This window comes from Neolamprologus brichardi, chromosome 17 (assembly GCF_056152115.1).
Source record: "Neolamprologus brichardi isolate AB-2024 chromosome 17, ASM5615211v1, whole genome shotgun sequence".
NCBI classification, from domain to species: Eukaryota; Metazoa; Chordata; class Actinopteri; order Cichliformes; family Cichlidae; genus Neolamprologus; species Neolamprologus brichardi.
In genome coordinates this window covers 5,251,626-5,269,728 of record NC_142120.1, presented here as the reverse complement: position 1 = coordinate 5,269,728, position 18,103 = coordinate 5,251,626, and the positions used below count along the sequence as shown (strand labels likewise).

The 18,103-nt window shown below is 42.0% G+C and overlaps 1 protein-coding gene across 5 annotated transcripts in view; it reads right to left on the bottom strand.

Annotated features, from left to right (window-relative positions):
* The window catches only part of gramd4a (GRAM domain containing 4a), a 57,348-nt gene extending 47,772 nt beyond the window's left edge, over positions 1 to 9,576 (bottom strand). For 4 of the 5 annotated variants that reach the window (XM_087830402.1, XM_087830404.1, XM_087830403.1 and 1 more), the window contains exon 1: positions 9,227 to 9,576. In XM_087830402.1, coding sequence (XP_087686528.1) covers positions 9,227 to 9,255 — 29 coding nt within the window. In that variant the 5' untranslated portion in view covers positions 9,256 to 9,576. Of the gene's footprint in view, positions 1 to 6,737; positions 6,864 to 9,226 lie in introns of those variants that run through there. The other variant, XM_087830407.1, reaches the window with a different exon arrangement.
* Positions 9,577 to 18,103: the final 8,527 nt, after the last annotated feature.

Sequence of the window (18,103 nt, the reverse complement as noted above, 5' to 3'; positions counted from 1 at the left end):
TAGCAAAACCAATACATTTCTTTCAGCTTTATGTGGTTTCTAGCTTCCTGTTCCTTTATGGCGCGTGACGAAGAAGCGCCAACTAAAGGTGATTTGACCAACTGTATCGAGCACAGATCGCAAATTCTTGAGACCAGTGCTGACACAGACGTTTAAGGAGTGCACGAATATAAATGTCACTGAAAAGAAACAATCGTGGGTTCATTTTTATTAGTTTTCCAGCATTTCACAATCTAACTGGCAACTTCAGATGAACACGTTACTTGGCTACATGTGCTGCAATATAATCAACTGACTGTTATCCTGGCCAGGCTTTAGCTGTGACTCACTGCAACTATCGTGCACTCAGTGTTTCTTCCAGAAAAAGCTGTTTGGCCTGCTGGCTGCGAACAACATCTAGCCTACCGCAGCCTAACAAGTAAGGGACAGATATCAAAACGAATGATAAACAGTAAAAAATGGTGCAAAGATTGTCCAAGTCCAAAATTATACTATCCCAAACTTTTAGCCCACTGTAGCTCCACATTGCTAATGTGTAAGCAACAGCACATGTCTACTTTAAAGCCTAACAAGACAACAGAAACATGACAACACTATGGATGGGTACCACACTATTAACGAGTTATGTTGGTACTAACGAGTACTGATTCACACTAAAATAATTAGTACACCTACTCAAAAACAAAATATGTCTAAAGCTGAAGAGTGTACTGTATCCGATAGGCTGAAAGCTGAATTCAACAAAGGACCTGCAGCTAACTTTAGTACATCTGTTGCTGACTTATAAAAAATGAAACCTTTGGATGATGATGACACGTTTAGTGAGACACATGTGGGCGATCGTGGCTCAAGAGTTGGCAGTTCGTCTTGTAATCAGAAGGTTGCCGGTTCGGGCCCCGGCTCCGACAGTCTTGGTCGTTGTGTCCTTGGGCAAGACACTTCACCCATTGCCTACTGGTAGTGGTCGCCCGTTGGCGCCTGTGTCCGGCAGCCTCGCCTCTGTCAGTGCGGCTGTGGCTACAATGTAGCTTGCCATCACCAGTGTGTAAATGTGTGTGTGAATGGGTGCAAGATTGGACATGTAAAGCACTTTGGGGTCCTTAGGGACTAGTAAAGCGCTATACAAATACAGGCCATTTACCTCAACAGCTTCAATTACTCCTGTAATCAAGTAGGCAGCTGGATCAACTGTCCTTTAACAAACAAGATTTTTTATGGCTACACTAACATTTCCTATCAGCACAGTAAACAACCTTATGATTGCCTACAACCCAGTCAGACCTCTCAGGTCATCAGGTTCAGATCTTTAACTATCAGAATCATATCCAAGTTTGCTGAAGGTGCTTTCAGTTAATGTGATCCTGTTCTCTGGAACAACCAACCTGCTCACTCGAGATCAATTACATCTGTATTTACATTCAAAAACAGACTCAAAACCACACAGGCCTACAATTAATAAGTTTTGCTGTTTTGTTTTATTCCGTTTTGCTGTTTTCACTGCCTTAAAGCAACGTAAACCTACAAAGTTTCTTCATTTTCTATGTTAAGCACATTTAGTTTTCATCTAATGAAATCTGTTCTATAAATAAAACTGTTATTGTTACGAGATAATGAACGGTATGAAAGTATGTAACCACAACCACTAACAGTCTAACATTAACATTGTGGCGTGCACAAACTGTGTCAGTTAACATCAAAGACACGATCAGACAGACTGTTTCATTCTGTCGCTCTCACCCGAAGCTTTTAGTGCACCTGCTCTGCAACGTCTCAATATGCTCAGCTGCTCACCTGCATCTTATCAATAATAATTAAGTAAACTGATTATTATATTACATTTTAGTTGTTCTTTTTGGCAGACACCTGAAGCTAAGCTATCGTTATCATATTAGAGCTAGAAAAAAAACAAAAAACACTGGTGCATCCCTAAGGAAAGCCTCTTAAAAATAAATATTTAAAAAGAAAAAAAAATCCCTTATTGTCGGTGGAAACCCCGATCAGTTTTTGCAGCTGAGCACAGACCCCCAGAATATACAATAAACATGGCTGTGATGGTTTTTGGTGCCAGTAAAGATTGAATTGAACTGGATTTAATCCTCCCGAGACCTAATCAGCTTGACCGAATGCCTGCCATACAACAACACGACGCAGAGTTTATCTGACTGGACTCCTGTCAAGACTTTGCTTTGTGAATGGCTGGGCAGCCGTCAAGCTTTCTACCATACTGACTTGTTGTCAGACTCAGGACTAGTCCAACTTTCTTACTCCTTTTCTAAGAGCTCAGGAGTGGCAACCGTAGCTACCAACCTGCTTTTCTTATTAACTGCCCATTTGTTTGTTATGCCTAAAGATTGAATCACTTCTTTCTTATTGCAAATACTGTAAAAACTCTTATTTCATCAATCCTCAGCAGCCGATCCCTGCACAAGCAACAAATTGATCAGACCTGCCATTATGAAGAACATTCAAAGGCCTTTAAACAGCGTGTTAGGAATTATAATTCGCTACAGTGGGTAACTCCTCTGAGCCCGCATAAAGGGGACTCGTTTGAAGCTCATTAGATTGAAGCACAAACTTCATAAAAGTCTAAACACTTCAGTGGAGAGCCGCACTAACAGACTAGAGTACACATCACTCCTCGTGTCTAAGAGGAAATAAGACAAGGCAAAGACGTAATCAAACAAATGACAATTAGACTGGCACTGAGGCAGCAAGTCTAGCAGTGAATTAAAGACAAGAAACAGGCCACATGGGAACATGTGAGTGGAAATTACAAACGTGACTGGTGGGTTTATCCCCGCGCCCCTCCGAGGGGTGAATGGAAACCTGCTGAGTGGCAGGTTAATAAACACTTCCCTCCACTTGCCTAGACACCTGTCACACTAGAATCTGTTCTCGCAGTAACCACCCGAATCCACTCACAGCATGCTCGGTGGATCAGCTCAGACGGTCCCTATAGTCAGCTCAGCCAGGCTGTTGATTACCTATAATACAACACAATCAATAAATAAATAAATCAATAGTGCCTGCTGGAAAAGAAAATAGAGGCACATTTGGATACAACCCCAGAAACTGACATTTTCAGTCAGAAACATGTCAGCGAATGACGCAGCATTGAGTCTCAAGGCAAACTCCTATTCAAGCGCACATTGCGTGTTCCCATGCTATTCTTTGCCTCCTTTCACCGGAGTGTTCTTCAGGCTACCTCCTGTTTACTTATTTCCTTTTTAAAAGGTTCTCTTTCTCTGGTCCAGGAGCAGCCTCAACCACAGCAGCTTAAATAGGAGGATGAAAAGATGAAAAGAGAGGACAGAAGGAGGAGGAGGAAGAAGTGAAGGAGGAGGAGGAAGGGGCTTTAGCTCAAGGTCTGATCGCTGCGACTGTTACTGTGGGTATACACACAAACAGCCCTCATGAGTCATTTGCTCGGCTATGTACAAACAGAAAGACACCTCGGCTCACCTTTACCTAATCATAAGTCACCGTGAACACACCGGCCAGGGGAGAGAGCCTGGTGCTGTCATAAAACCAAACAACAGAGCAGCAGAGAGATGCACAAACACACATATGCACATAAAACAAAATTACAATGGCTGAAATGGTTTATTATTGTATCCCTTAGTTAAGGGTGAGGAGCTTTACAAGCCTGGTGTATTAAGGCCTAATACACTTTGTGTGTGTATACATGTCTGTGTCTTCTTGGGATATCGCCTGCTAATGACCTTAATAGCCTGAAGTTACTCGTGGTCATGTGGGTCACGCTCGCTACAACAGCCAGACATGGTCATGCTTTTGCAGGCAGTCTTATGCCCTTTGGTCAACTTACTCAAGAGTTATTTCTGCAACTTGTGGTTGCCCATGGAGGTGAAACTAAAACTAAAACTGACATTTTACACATCTCAAAAGCACTCAGTTAAGTTTTATTTATATAGCACCAAATTACAACGACAACAGGAGCCTCCAGGGGCTTAATACTGTAAGGTAAAGACCTTACAATAATACAGAGAAAACCCCAATAACCAGACAAACCCCTAGCAAGCACTTGGCGACAGTGGGAAAGACAAACTCCCTTTTAAACAGGAAGAAACCTCCACCAGAAGCAAGTAGGGCTGGGCGATATGACCCAAAATTCATATCTCGATATTTTTTACCTGGACGGCGATATAAGATATATATCTCAATATTTTTTTTAAAGCCATAAAGTAAGAACAAAAAGAGAGTTCTTAGTCAAAGCTGTGTCCCAGATGTCACACAGGCACTTTTATTAACATAGAGCATAGATGTACATAAAATTTACTCAAAAATAAATTATGAGCATTTATTAAATAATAATGCTCCATAAATAAAAGAAAACTATGTTGTTTTTGTGCATAACAAAAAGCTCACAATTGTGCAGTCAAAATGTAAACTAAAAGACGCTGAGCATAATAACAAAGACAGATTTCACAGCTGCTCTGGTTCCCAACTTCTACTGTGTGACTGACAGCATTGAGTTTGAAATCCTCTTCGTAACCACGTCTCTTAACAGGTGCCATTTATGGTCCTTATACACAATACGGTAATATTACGTTGAAGCACAGTACGTATCACTCCGCGAGGCTCCTCGGTAGCCGTAATGCTCTGACAATCCATCAAGCGCTGCAGCTCCGTAGCTTACCAAAGTCGTACTAAAACATTTTTTGACAGATTGCTGAGCGCCGTGTACCACATAAAATCGGTTCGGGGCCATCAAGCACAACCAGAATTCATACATAAGGCGCGCTGTCAACTTTTGAGAAAATGAAAGGATTTTAGGCTGTGCAGCGCCTCTGGGCTGCATGGCGTTAGCGTGGTTAACTAGCTAACACGTTGACGGCGTCCAGCCCCACGCACGAGGCGATCCGCGGTAACTCGCTAACGGAGATTTGCCGTGTCCATCTTGTCGCTGCCTGCAGGTGAAGCGATGGGGGAGGAGGGGGAGTTGTGTTCAGTGAAGGAGGGGCGAGGCAGAGTACATTGCGTAAAGACAAAAGTGGACGAAAGAGAGGCAAACTTGCGGCTCCACAAGTATAGTTATAACGTAACATAGACTATATCGATATAAAGGATATTGTCACACCTTATATCTCGTATAAAAATATATCGATATTTTTTAAAAACTCGATATATCGCCCAGCTCTAGAAGCAAGCTTAGGGAGGGGCAGCCAACTGCAACCAGTTGGGGGTTAGGGGAGGGAGGCGAGAGCAGAGAGAAACAGGACTAGAGACATACTAGGGGGACAATAGACTAGTGCAAAGTAGAGCAGGGTGATATGACCAAAAATATTTATCACGATATACATTTGAAAATTTGGGGTAATGATATGACTGACGATATAATTGACACTAGACAAAACACTTTACAACTCCACAACTTTAGTGCCAAAAAAATAAAATAAACATCAATGTATTTTCACTTAAAAGAGCAGCTGTTTTTTTATCCACATTAAAGTTATATAAAAAATTAACAGTGCAAATGCCAATTCCTTACTGACAGTTTAACCAAAAGGCATTTCCAGTGGGAATTGGCCGACATATCCTCAGCATAACCATGTATAATATCCACAAAACTTAAAGAGGTTATACACACACAATACGGTAATATTATGTTGAAGCACAGTACGTATCACTCCGCAAGGCTCCTGCCTACGATAGCCGTAAAACTCCGACAATCCATCAAGCGGTGCGGCTTCGTAGCTTAGCAAAGTCGTACCAAAACATTTGACAGATTTTCGAGCGCCGTGTACCACATAAAATCATTTTGAGGTCACTAAACACAACCAGAATTCCTACATACGGCACACGGGATTATAAGGGGCACTGCCGATTTTCAGAAAAATCAAAGGATTGATTTTAAGTGTGCCGTATTTTCCAAAACACACGGTAATAATGACGGCCTGCTAGCATGCGCTACCAAAAATGTGCTTTGTTGTGTATCTGACGGATGAAAACTAAACCAGTTCCACATCACTGAAGTTGCAGCATTTTTACAAACCAGTTCTGGTTCATCCGTTTCATTCAACGATCCGCTTTCGCTCTTCTCATTCTGCATCGCCGCCATGCTTTTTCCGCCATGAGCGTATGAAAACAAAGGCACTGCGCATGTGCGTTTTACCCATATTCTATTGCGATATTTCATTTTCTTATCGTTGCCCAACATTATACCGGTATTACTGTGAAAAAGTATGATATGGCCCAGCCCTAGTGCAAAGTATACACACAGATGTAGAAAAGGGGTGAATGAAGAAGAAACAGTGCATCATGGGAAGCCCTGAGCAGCTTATTGAGCTGTAACTACGGGCAGGTTCAATGTCACCTGATAGAGGTGACCCAGACCTTTGTCTTTAAGACACTCCTGCAGTTTAACTAACTGGTCTATGTCTGGCTTCAATGACAGATAAAGCTGGGTATCATCTGCATAACAATGAATGTGCTATTCCTTTTAATATTAATCAAAACACCAACTTGTGATCAAAACATTCGAGGCACAAGCTGTGAAATATTTTTGTTTCAGTGGATTAAAACTAATAATAATTAATATTAAGGCTAAAGTAAATACTGGGGAAGGGTAGGGCTAAGTGAGCAGTACTAATAGAAATGAATAGAATGATTCACTGTAAACAAAGGAAGTGTTTATTAGTAAACTGCAGATGGCGCTGTTGAATGAAAAGATAAATGATACAATGAGTAGCCAAATATATTTGTTGTCCACATATCTGGGCAGCCCACCAAAGTAAAGTCTATGTATGGTGAAACAGCACTGCCTCCCTCTGAAAATTTTACAAACACTCACAGGCCACTTCATTAAATACACCTGTTCAACTGCTTGTTATCCCAAATATCCAATCAGCCAATCACGTCCCAGCAACTAAGTGCACTGAAACTTGCAGACACGTAACTTAAAGTTACACAACTACGCCAGAAATTACGCTGACAAGAATCTGCCACAGACAGATGTGGCGAAGCACTCAAAAGCACATTTCTAGTAGCTCCTGCTACACAAAGTGTCGTCAAGACCGCACTCTGACAAGACGACGCACACACATTCACAAGGTGAAAAACGTAACTTATACACTTTTGCAGCTGGTAACAAAATTCCCAATAAAAGTGCAAACTAATCACATTATTGCTCTGGATTATTAACAGCTTCATAGATGTGCTCATAAAATTCTGCAAAGCAACTAGGTGAGGAGCCCTATGAAATCAACATAACCAATCATAGGGAATCAACCATACATGAAAGGGTGCCCAATAAAGCTTGAGCGCTTACACACAAGGGCCACTGTCTGTATATTTTCTGGGACATTAGCAGTCAGGTCTGATAATAAAGGCTTATTTAAAAAGAAAAAATAGACCTGCCACAGTGCGGTGTTTCCATTTCGGTGACTGATGCTTTAGAACTAGCTTCCCGTTACAGGTGCCTTCACTGAACGTGGTGCATAAACCCATGTAGGGACATCCTGGTTTCATCGTCATCCTCATCATCATCCGTGGAGCTTAGTTTCTGTAGAAACAAGGCTGAATAAAGCAAGACACTCGCCCATGGAGCTATTCTCAACTTGTATGAGTTTCATAAGACACTCAGAGACAGGGAGGGAGGGATTAACATGACCTTTAAATAACTCATCTACAGGCAACAGCCAGAATGTTCCAATGGGCAGCTGCAACTTTTGTTCACTTTCCTGCATTAATAATCAGGTGAAGGGCGACAGATGGTCAGAAGAGATGAACAGCGTCAGGCTGCTGACAAGCAGAATAATAACTAAAACAAACAATGGCACTGTAACAAGCGCAGAGATATCGCAAGTTTCCATATCAGCATATAGGCATCACGCCTCTGATTAACGACAAAATCTATCTCGATACATATCATATCGTCACTGTGAATGCTTCTATTGAGCCCAGCCTTTTTATTTGATGTCAACCCTCGGGAGGGAGCAGGAAGGCAGGAGGAGAGCGCAGATATGATGAACTTTAACAAGACCTATTAGACACATCCGGCTCTGTTTGTAGTTGAAAGCAAAACAAAGGTTTCAAGCACAAGCACAGCCCCCAGCGAACAAATACTGACAGAAGAATAATGGTGGGGACAAGGATACGCCAGCTTTTATCTAACCCACTAATGCAACCCTTTAGGCAAAGTGGAGTTTTTGCTCAACGAAAATAAAAAGGCAGGCTTTTTTTCCCCCTAACATCATGTCCAGGGTTATTTTTTGGGCAGTGCAGCATCTGAATGCTGCCTATCAGGGTCATGCATGCCGTGTGATGTACCACTGATATGCAAACTCAAACCCAAAAACAAATGACTCATGAGGAAATACTTCTGTTTATATGAATTCCTGCATTATTGAGCGGGGCTGCTGAAGTGAGGTTTACTCAAACAGTCACGATCAGCACATGATGTAACAGCCAACAGCATGGAAATTACACACTCCTTCCTGCCCTCCAGCCCTCTGGTCATGCAGCATCAGCGCTATTATTTCACCTTGCAGTTACATAATCAAGGATATAAACAATCGATTCTTCCTCAACAACTGGTCACTCTCCTCCATAGGATGCTAAAACGTGATTCTGATCAAATAGTAATCCCATTTGAACTCTGTATGGCGACAAAAAAAACTAAAGCCCTGTACCAACTGGTTTAATCAAAACTCCAGTTTGACAGCACCTTTTAGAGGTCAGAGGTTCCGACTGTAAGTGAACACACCACACGAGCACTTTTTCTTTCTGGGGGTGCAACTGAGGTACAAAACATGAAAATATGTAAAATATTACGCTAACATTTGTTTGTTTTTAAGTGCTTTTGAGTGTTTCGGTTGAGACTAGAAGTTGATTTTAAAAATTCATTGTTACACTGTGCCAGGAAATGAGAAGAAGCGTGTTTTTCCTCTCTTTTTTAAACAGCATCAAAAGCCGTCAGACTCTGGCACAGTTAGGCCAAACTAACTAACACGATACAACAAATGTGTCCGTTATACTTTTATCTGTTAAGGGCGACTAATTTCAAACGGTGGGGGTTGAACTTAGGCCTCGAGTTAGCGGTCTCAGAAAAGACAAAATGAAAACCAAAATAATCCGCATTTTGGGTGACCCCGAAGAGACGCCGGGACAGCTTGGGTGTCATAAAATAATACCCCCCATTTTTCTCCCTCCCTTCCAGAACGACAGCCATTTGTGGTGTTTCACAAATAAAATAAGCGTTTCTTACCCAGCACGTAAATCGTAGCAAAGTTTCATGAACACTGAGATTGCCTTTTAGTCTGCTTTATCCTTCTGTACACCTGCTGCTCAGGACGTCAAATTAGCGCCAGTCTCACGGCGAATGCCGCTCACTCCGTCCATCCATCCCGACGATACATCCGCTAATTTCTGAAAGCCGACTAAATGTCGTCTCCTGCTGAGAGCTGAGCGGTCAGGCAGGCAGACAGTGGAAAAAAAATACCAGTTGCGTGTCCCCCCTCCTTCTCCCTGGAGAGAGCTTTCCTGACCAGCGCCGTTGGCCCGGAGCTTGCAGATACCGGCGCTGCTCCGGTCTGTTGTCGATCTACACAGACTGGCAGAGAGAGCAGGGCCGAGGAAATTTCGTCAGTGTGCGGCGCTGCTTTCTTAAAGGGGCCGCTGCCGGGGGCTGACGCTTCACAGCAAAGCTTCACAAACGGAACGCGAGCGGAAACACAGCGCCTTCTCCTTACCACCGCCCTGTGGCTGCCTCTGTCACATCCTGATAAATTATAGAACAGGTGGCTAAACAATGGCCTCGTTATAATGCACTCAATCGCTGTAAATCAACCCGCTACTGCAACAATATCATCTTTTCTATTGAGTCATATATAGGAAATATCTTCAGTGTTATTTTTAATATTTTTTAAAAGTTTATTGTTAGTTTCTCCTGTTAAACTTTCTTCAAATCAACACTAATAACAATATAATATTATATGTTCTCCTGTTTTCGCCCTATTCCTTTTTGCCCTGCCGGGATTTTGCTGTAAAGTGACGCTTTCCAAATGGCATTGCATGGTGGATCAAAATCCCATGGTACTTGTGTTCATCAGTGATGATAAGATCGCCAACACAGCTGGCTTAAATGTCAGCACCAAGCCATGACAGAGCCTCCTTTACAGATGACACTCACTGTTGTACCGCTCTTCTGACCTCCATATTGATAATGATTTGAACCAAAAATGTCATTTGTCAAACTTTTCTGTTTGTTTCCCTTCTTTAAGAATGCCTTTCGGACAGCTAAATATGTAATATAAATCTTGAGTACAGCAACTTCAGACACCTTACTTTTGAAAATAGGCACTTTCCATAAATCCTTAAAATACAGTTCAGGATACTAACCTTTGCATAGTCTTTGATGTCAGTCTTTGAGATTCTCCTGGTCTTTTCAAAGTAACAGAATCCAAGAGGAGCCTCTTGTATGAAGTTATCCCACTGTTTGAGCAATTGTGTGATGAAGTGATCTTGAGCTAACAGACCGCTTTGACCGTCCTCTTGCCACTGTTTGAGTTCAAATGAGAAAAAAAGAAGAGAGCTTTGAAAGGAGCGAAGAGTGAAACGGATAGAAACTGAGAGAGAAACAGGAGTTAACTGACCTCTGGCCCCTCAGATAAGACCATAGATTACGGGGAAGTAATCACAAGTGCTTTCAATGGCTGCTGTCAGACTACCAATGAGCCCAGTGAGGATCGCAGTAGCTCTGTCTTCACTAGAGTTCTGCCCTGGTTGACCTGCAGCTTTGCTTGTGTCGTTTTCGCTTCAACACAAGACAAAGAAAGACAGCAGATATTTAGATTACCTTCACATTTGTGTAGGCAAATGTGTGAGGCACGGGATTTTCCATATGTAGTTCAAGAGTATTTTGTGCAGACTTTACATGAAAGGGTATACTTAGAGTTTGAGTTGTTTAGAGCTTTCTGTAGTATTCTGCATCACTAATCAGATTATATGAAATAAAGCCTAATTAGCAAGACAAGCCTACTGATTAAAATACAGCTTTGCACCACTTATCCGTCTGCTATGTAAAATTTCAGATTGCTATTTGAACAAATACTTTTATTTTATTTATTTTACTTTTATGGAAGCAGTAACTTACATCGTTTGGGGGGCGGGGGGCAGTACGGATGGCAGTGCCTAAAAAGTGTAGTTCTACAAATGGCCACTGGGGGTGGCTCCAAAAGTGGGTCAATCCTAATGTACTCCAATTTTAAAATGACAATCTTTGGAGCTGAAACAAACATTTTTACAGCCAGGTACAGATTTATTCTCTGCAGAGTCATTCATTTAATTACTTTAGATTTTGTGCATTGGATAGGGTTTGTGGCCAGGTGCTTTTTGTCTTTGCCTTTTGATCGTACAAGCTGGAGTGAGCTGTTCGATTTCTTTAGTAAGTAAAGCGTGTCTTTTTTGCTAACCTAGTGTGCATGTAATATCAAAGTGAGTGAATGCACCTTGTTAACCTTGCTAGCCCAGGTCTACACTTTTAAATGAGATATCAGAAATGAACTGTTGATGTCACTATGTAATTTGGTAATTAGCAGTGGTGCATTCAAAGTTATCACAAGTTTATAACAAACAGTAATACCTACTGGAATATCACAGTAGATTATCCCTATAGGACATTTTCTTGGATCCAATGCTTCACCTGTTTTAGAAGTAATGTATTCCAACATGTTGGTTGTTCTCAGTGTTGGGAAGGTTACTTTTAAAATGTATTCCATTACAGATTACAAAATACATGCCCCAAAATGTATTCTGTAACGTATTCCGTTACGTTACTCGATGAGAGTAATGTATTCTGAATACTTTGGATTACTTAATATATTATCATGCTGTTTACAACTACATGAATGTACTATTGCTGTGATTTATTACTGTTACTGAAGGTCCGCGGCTCCGAACCGTAGTAAAGGGACCTCTGGCTAATACGGTGGGTTCTGTGTCGGCGGAAACCTAGCTTTACTTTGTTGTCTGGGTCAACTTTGCTTGCGAGAGACAGAGAGAGGCGTTGAACGGCTGCTCCAACGGAACTTATTGTTTTGGAGGAAAACACAAACACCGCGTACAGTCGAGTCTTAGAGCTATACCTGTAGCATTCTGCCTATTAGCACAACAACAAAAAGGCACGCTCTCTCACCCAGGAAACGCGCAGCGAGAGAGCGTCACCCTGTAACCATGGCAACCGTAACGCTGCCACCTGGAACAACAGAACGTAGCTGTCAAACAAAACCCAAACAGTCCTGACCCGCCACAATATGAAACAGGGAAGTACCGCCGTGTAATCCATTTATTTCAACAAAGTAACTGTATTCTAAATACCACCTTTTTAAACGGTAACTGTAACGGAATACAGTTACTCATATTTTGTATTTTAAATACGTAACGGCGGTACATGTATTCCGTTACTCCCCAACACTGGTTGTTCTGAGCACAGGTAACCTACATATGATGTTTTGGGAAGTACTTTGGACATTGTATGTAGACATCATCTAAGAAGGACATTCCCTGGGCTCATCGGACAGAACACATGACAGCACATGGTCACAAGAAGAATGTTTGACAAGGAGTGATATGTTATCGATTTTCAGGTCAGCGTGACTTACCTCAAAGTAATAGATAGACAACTGAAAAGTGTGGGATAGCTCAAGATCATATAAGCCAACTCTGTCACCTTTAAAAAAAAAGGAAAGTTTTAATTTTGAATTTAAAAGTACAGGGACTGTCTGTCTCCTGAATCCAAAGTGGGAGCTGGCTCCACAGGAGAGGAGCCTGATAGCTGAAGTCTGCCTCTTAAGACTACCTCTTAAGGAAACACAAGCAGGAGTGACTGGAGATTTGTATTCAGGGAGTAGGATTTAGAATTTGCTTAACTGCACCACCCTGGATCAGGTACTTGGGCAGTCAGATAATAAGGAAACCCATTAAAACCAGCCTCAAAGTAATTAATGCACATTTTTAATGTTCATGTCTTCATGTTAGAGTATGTTAGGGTTCATGGACACATAAACTTTCTCCAAACTTCCTCACAGTAGTACTGGAGACCAAGGTAATGCCATCCTGTCATCAACATCTTGTTAGAAACAGTGTTGCTTATGGGTTTTTTTAAAGTTATTAATTTTATTTAATATTTTCTTTTGAGTTTTTTTGGAGCATAATCATCTCTGGCTTCATAGACGGATCGATAGCTGGATATCGTCTGCATAGCTTACAGTTTTCTAATAGTACTGCCCCTTAGGGAGCATGCATAGAGTACAAAAAAAGAAGACCAACTACAGAACCCTGTGGAACGCCATAATTCTCATTTTTTATTGTAATATGTCAGACAAACTTGACTTAAACCAGCTTGGTGCTGTTCCTTTTATTCCAATATTGACTTACAGTCTCTACAGCAGAATGTTGTGATCAAATGTGCACCAACAGCATAGTACTAATACCTTTTCTCAAGCTAGGTTAGAGTATGGTAGATGTTTTTAACATGCAATTATACTATTGCGGGAATATTTGATTCAATATGACATCAATCAAAAATTCCTTGTAATCTCTATTACATCATCATCTTGAAGGCCAAAATGAGCCACCTAAACCAGTCCTTCAGTGTGCCCTCTCTATGTCTGTGCTTTGGTCCTCTTGTCTTTTGCAGGTTATTTCCGCAGCGGCTGCTTCGTCATGACCTTGCAAAATTTGACCTGTAAATACTATGAGCTCCAACAGGATACCGCTCAGGGTTTTCATAGTCATCGCAGATTGTGCAGTAACCAAGAGGACTAAAGCTTTTAGATGGGATTCCCCTCAGTCGCGCTTAAAGCGCACGCGCAGACGCACGCGCACACACGTACACAACAATGGGCTTGTGGCCCGTGATCCTCTTCATGTGTCTTCTAGCAAAGCTACCGCTGTTGCGATTTCCCAAATCCTCCCTCTGCGCTCATTTAGAAATCCTGTAATAAATCTCTTAATCCCAAACCAGCATTTTCTAGAGGGTTGCACAACAGAGCGTGTCTTATGCAACTGGCCGAGCATTCTGAGTCAATTATAGAACAGTTGGGAGGAAGGGGAGGACGGATGACGAGACTGCTGATGCAAAACACATTTAGATAAGACGGCTAATTTAATACTAACATGTTGTTCTTCATGGACTTGTTTCAACAAAGAAATAGTAAGATTTGTGTCTCAAAAGGACGTCATTTTCCTCTTACAGTAAAATAGATAAGATAGAGTCCATCTGTCACAGCAGGTTTGATTAGAAAACATTCCTAGCAGCTGTTTTAGTGTTTGTGTTACTATAGAACCTAAAAGATTCTGTCTGCCTATTTTACCTGTCAGACTGTCTTTGAAGTTAAATGTTTTATGCTTTATTTTACTTTTTATCTTTTTTCCCTCCAAAAGAAAAAAACATGAAAAAAGAAACATAAAACGACTTCTTGTTACCTAAAAGAAATAGTTCTGGTCTGCAAAAGAACTTAAAATTTAACCTTTCTCTAAAAAAAAAATGTTTATCTTAAAGTTACAGCACATGTTTACAATAATGGGTAAACAAAATACCTAATTCAGTAAAAGGACTAGAGTTTACAATCCCTGATAATCCATGGTTTTAAATGGAGAAAATCTTGAGGGATGGCTGTTATGAGGAAAGGCAGCCCAGAACACATCGTTGTGTGCCTCAACTTTCGGTCTTTTACCCAAGCTAATCTGCCATTTTTCCTTGGTTAGGTTTAGGGATTAGAGATCTGATCTACATTATCATATTAAAATTTGGGACACATCGTCAGTAGTGGACCTTGGATTCATCGGGTGTTTCGGCCATTATCACTGGACACCCTCAGGCCCCGGAGTGTGTCACTGGTTTATGTTAAAATTATTATTTCTATACTTCTTTCTGCTGTTTAGTTTTCTACAGTTTATTTTCTTCTATCTATTCACTGCAACTGAGAAATACTTACCTCTTTAACATTTATGGAGCCTCATTTCTTCAAAGGGACAGAAAAGGAGATTTAATTTTAAAACTGTGTAATTTTAAAACTGTGTATATACTGTATATTCTGTGTATTCATTATCTGACTACGTCCTTATCTTCAACATCATGCTGCTCTGTTGTATCTTAATTGCCCCTTGGGGATAAATAAAGTCTTTCTGATTCTGAGAGAGAAGTAAGACAAGAGGGACAAGATTGGAGAGAGGAGAGCACACCTCCCCACGTTTTACATGTGGAGTGCCAAAGTATACAACATGTTCAGAATATTTAAAACTATATTATGATTGTAGAGCCTGTATTGTAGCCCCCACTCCCCCCCCATCATCCTGACTGACACCCTCATCACCTCTGTGGACTCATTCCGCTTCCTGGGTACCACTATCACCCAGGACCTGAAGTGGGAGCCCACCATCACCTCCGTCATTAAGAAAGCCCAGCAGAGGATGTACTTCCTGAGGCACCTGAAGAAATTCAACCTGATGATGCAATTCTACACTGCAATCATCGAGTCCACCCTCACCTCCTCCATCACCGTGTGGTACGCTGGAGCCACTATCAGGGACAAACAGAGACTGCAGCGTGTTGTGCGCTCTGCTGGGAAGGTGATTGGCTGCAGACTCCCATCTCTGCAGGACCTGTACACCTCCAGGACACTGGGGCGTGCAGCTCGGATCTCAGCTGACCCTTCTCACCCTGGACACAGTCTGTTTGAACTGCTCCCCTCAGGCAGGAGGCTCCGGTCCATTCGCACCAGAACCTCTCGCCATAAGAACAGTTTCTTCCCCTCTGCTGTTGGACTCATGAACAATAACCGTATGACTGTTCCCATCACTAACACAAGACCCTACGCTGTGTTCACTGCATCATGCCATGTTTGGCACTGATCACCACCTGCACTCATGTATATATCTATCTACTTAGCACTTTTAATTCTTATTTTTATGTCTATTTAAGCGTTATATGACAGTATGTTTGCACTAAGTACCGCAGCAATTTCCTAATGTTGTAAACCTGCTCAACATTTGGCAATAAAACCCTTTCTGATTCTGTCTTTAGCTTACAATATAAAGCGCCTTGAGGTGACTGTCATTGTGGTTTTAGATTATATAAATAAAATTGTGACACAATCATTTTACAGCTAAATAAAGAATGCTTTTATCTAGAATTTTCCATGTAACCCAAAAGGCAGTTTCTAAAACAAACAGGATGCAGAGCGGTGTTTTAAAGGCCCTGAAATGGGCAGTAGCATTGCCACCCATCTGGGGCAAAGGAAGGATGTAAAACAAGCTCATCATTTGGTGGCAGCAGTAAACAAACAGCATGTGGCATTTAAACAGCTTGTCCCCATAAGCTACACTAACAATTGTGTATTTTCCAAATCTGTTGGCACACGTGACCAAAATTGTTACGAAAACCCTCTGAGTGAACAAAACTAACGCAGGAGGCAAGAATAATTTTATTCAGGCAAGAATATTTTTGGGCAGGTGGCAAGAACACAAACCACCCACAAAGCTGAGATTATACTCACTCGCAGACGTGCATGAGGATATCTGCAGATATGATTAAGTCGTTTTAATGTGATTTCTTTTAAAGATTATCTGGAGTACACTATGAGGACGCCTTGAGTGTACCTACTGCAGCAGATATGTGGACACACAGTCACAGCCCACTGGAATGTAAGCGGGGGTTTGACGCTAACCATCTAATGCAAGATTTCAAATTTACACTCTAGCCTAAGCAGACTGACACGTTCTCACAGATGAGGAACACATAACACTTGCAGAAGAGAGCTTCAAACCAATCAGGACACATCTGTGATCGGTCAACCACAGTTAAACAAACTAAACCACCTCCATTCAGCTGTGGGAGGTGGATCCTTGACTCAAGTCTAAATTGTATCCATAAATAGAAATTGTCTTATCAGCCTTGAGAATGTTCAACACTGTTGCAGATTCATACTACTCAAAAACAATTAAAGGAAGAGTTTAGCATCAAGTCAAATGAAATGAAATGAAACACAGGTGTGCTAGAGGGACAATGATGAGACAAACCCCCAAACATGAACGGTTTTACATCTTTTCTCACTGGTTTATCACTAGTTTTATATTTGGCAACATGAGGCGACACTTGGACAACACATCAGTATGTGCCATTACCTGAAGGTTTGCTGTGTCTCCCAGCACAGTCTCAAGAGCATGGAGGAGATTCCAGGAGACAGGCAGTTACTCTAGGAGAGCTGGACAGTGCTGTAGAAGGCCCCTAACCTATCAGCAGGACTGGTATCTGCGCTTTTGTACAAGGAGGAACAGCACAAGCACTTCCAGAGCTACAAAATGACCTCCAGCAGGTCATTGATGCAAACGTCTCTGACCAAACAATCAGAAACAGACTTCATGACATTGGCCTGAGGGCCTGACATCCTTTATTTGTTCCCGTGCTCACTGCACTGTAAGGTCAATTTAGCATTTGCCATAGAATACCTGACCTAAACCCAAAAGAGCACCTCTGGGACATTATGTTTGTTGTCTGTAGCTCAAACTGTCCAGGAGCTCAGTGATGCCCTGGTGCAGATTTGGGAGGAGATCCTCCAGGATGCCCTCACAATGTCAGGGCATCCTCCATACAAGATTCTGTTGTGATAAAAGGCTGTTCTTATGGTGCTTAACCATGGTGGTAAGCGACTCACCTTCCTGTTGAAATGGATTTAAAGTGTTAATGAAGGTGGCAAGGTTGCCTCTCCGGTGCTGGGCTTTTGCACTCTGCGGGGTCTGTGGATGTCCTGGCCTGGGTTTCCTCCATGTCTGCTTCATGCTCTTGGGGGCGGGGCTATGGCGCCCCACACCACAGGGGTGGGCAACTCCAGGCCTCGAGGGCCGGTGTCCCTGCAGGTTTTAGATGTGTCCTTGAACCAACACAGCTGATTTAAATGGCTAAATTAGCTCCTCAACATGCCCTGAAGTTCTCCAGAAGCCTGGTAACGAACTAATCATGTGATTCAGGTGTGTTGACCCAAGGTGAGATCTAAAACCTGCAGGACACCGGCCCTCGGGGCCTGGAGTTGCCCACCCCTGCTCTAGCAGATCGCTACATGGATAAACCTTTTAAACTCAAGCG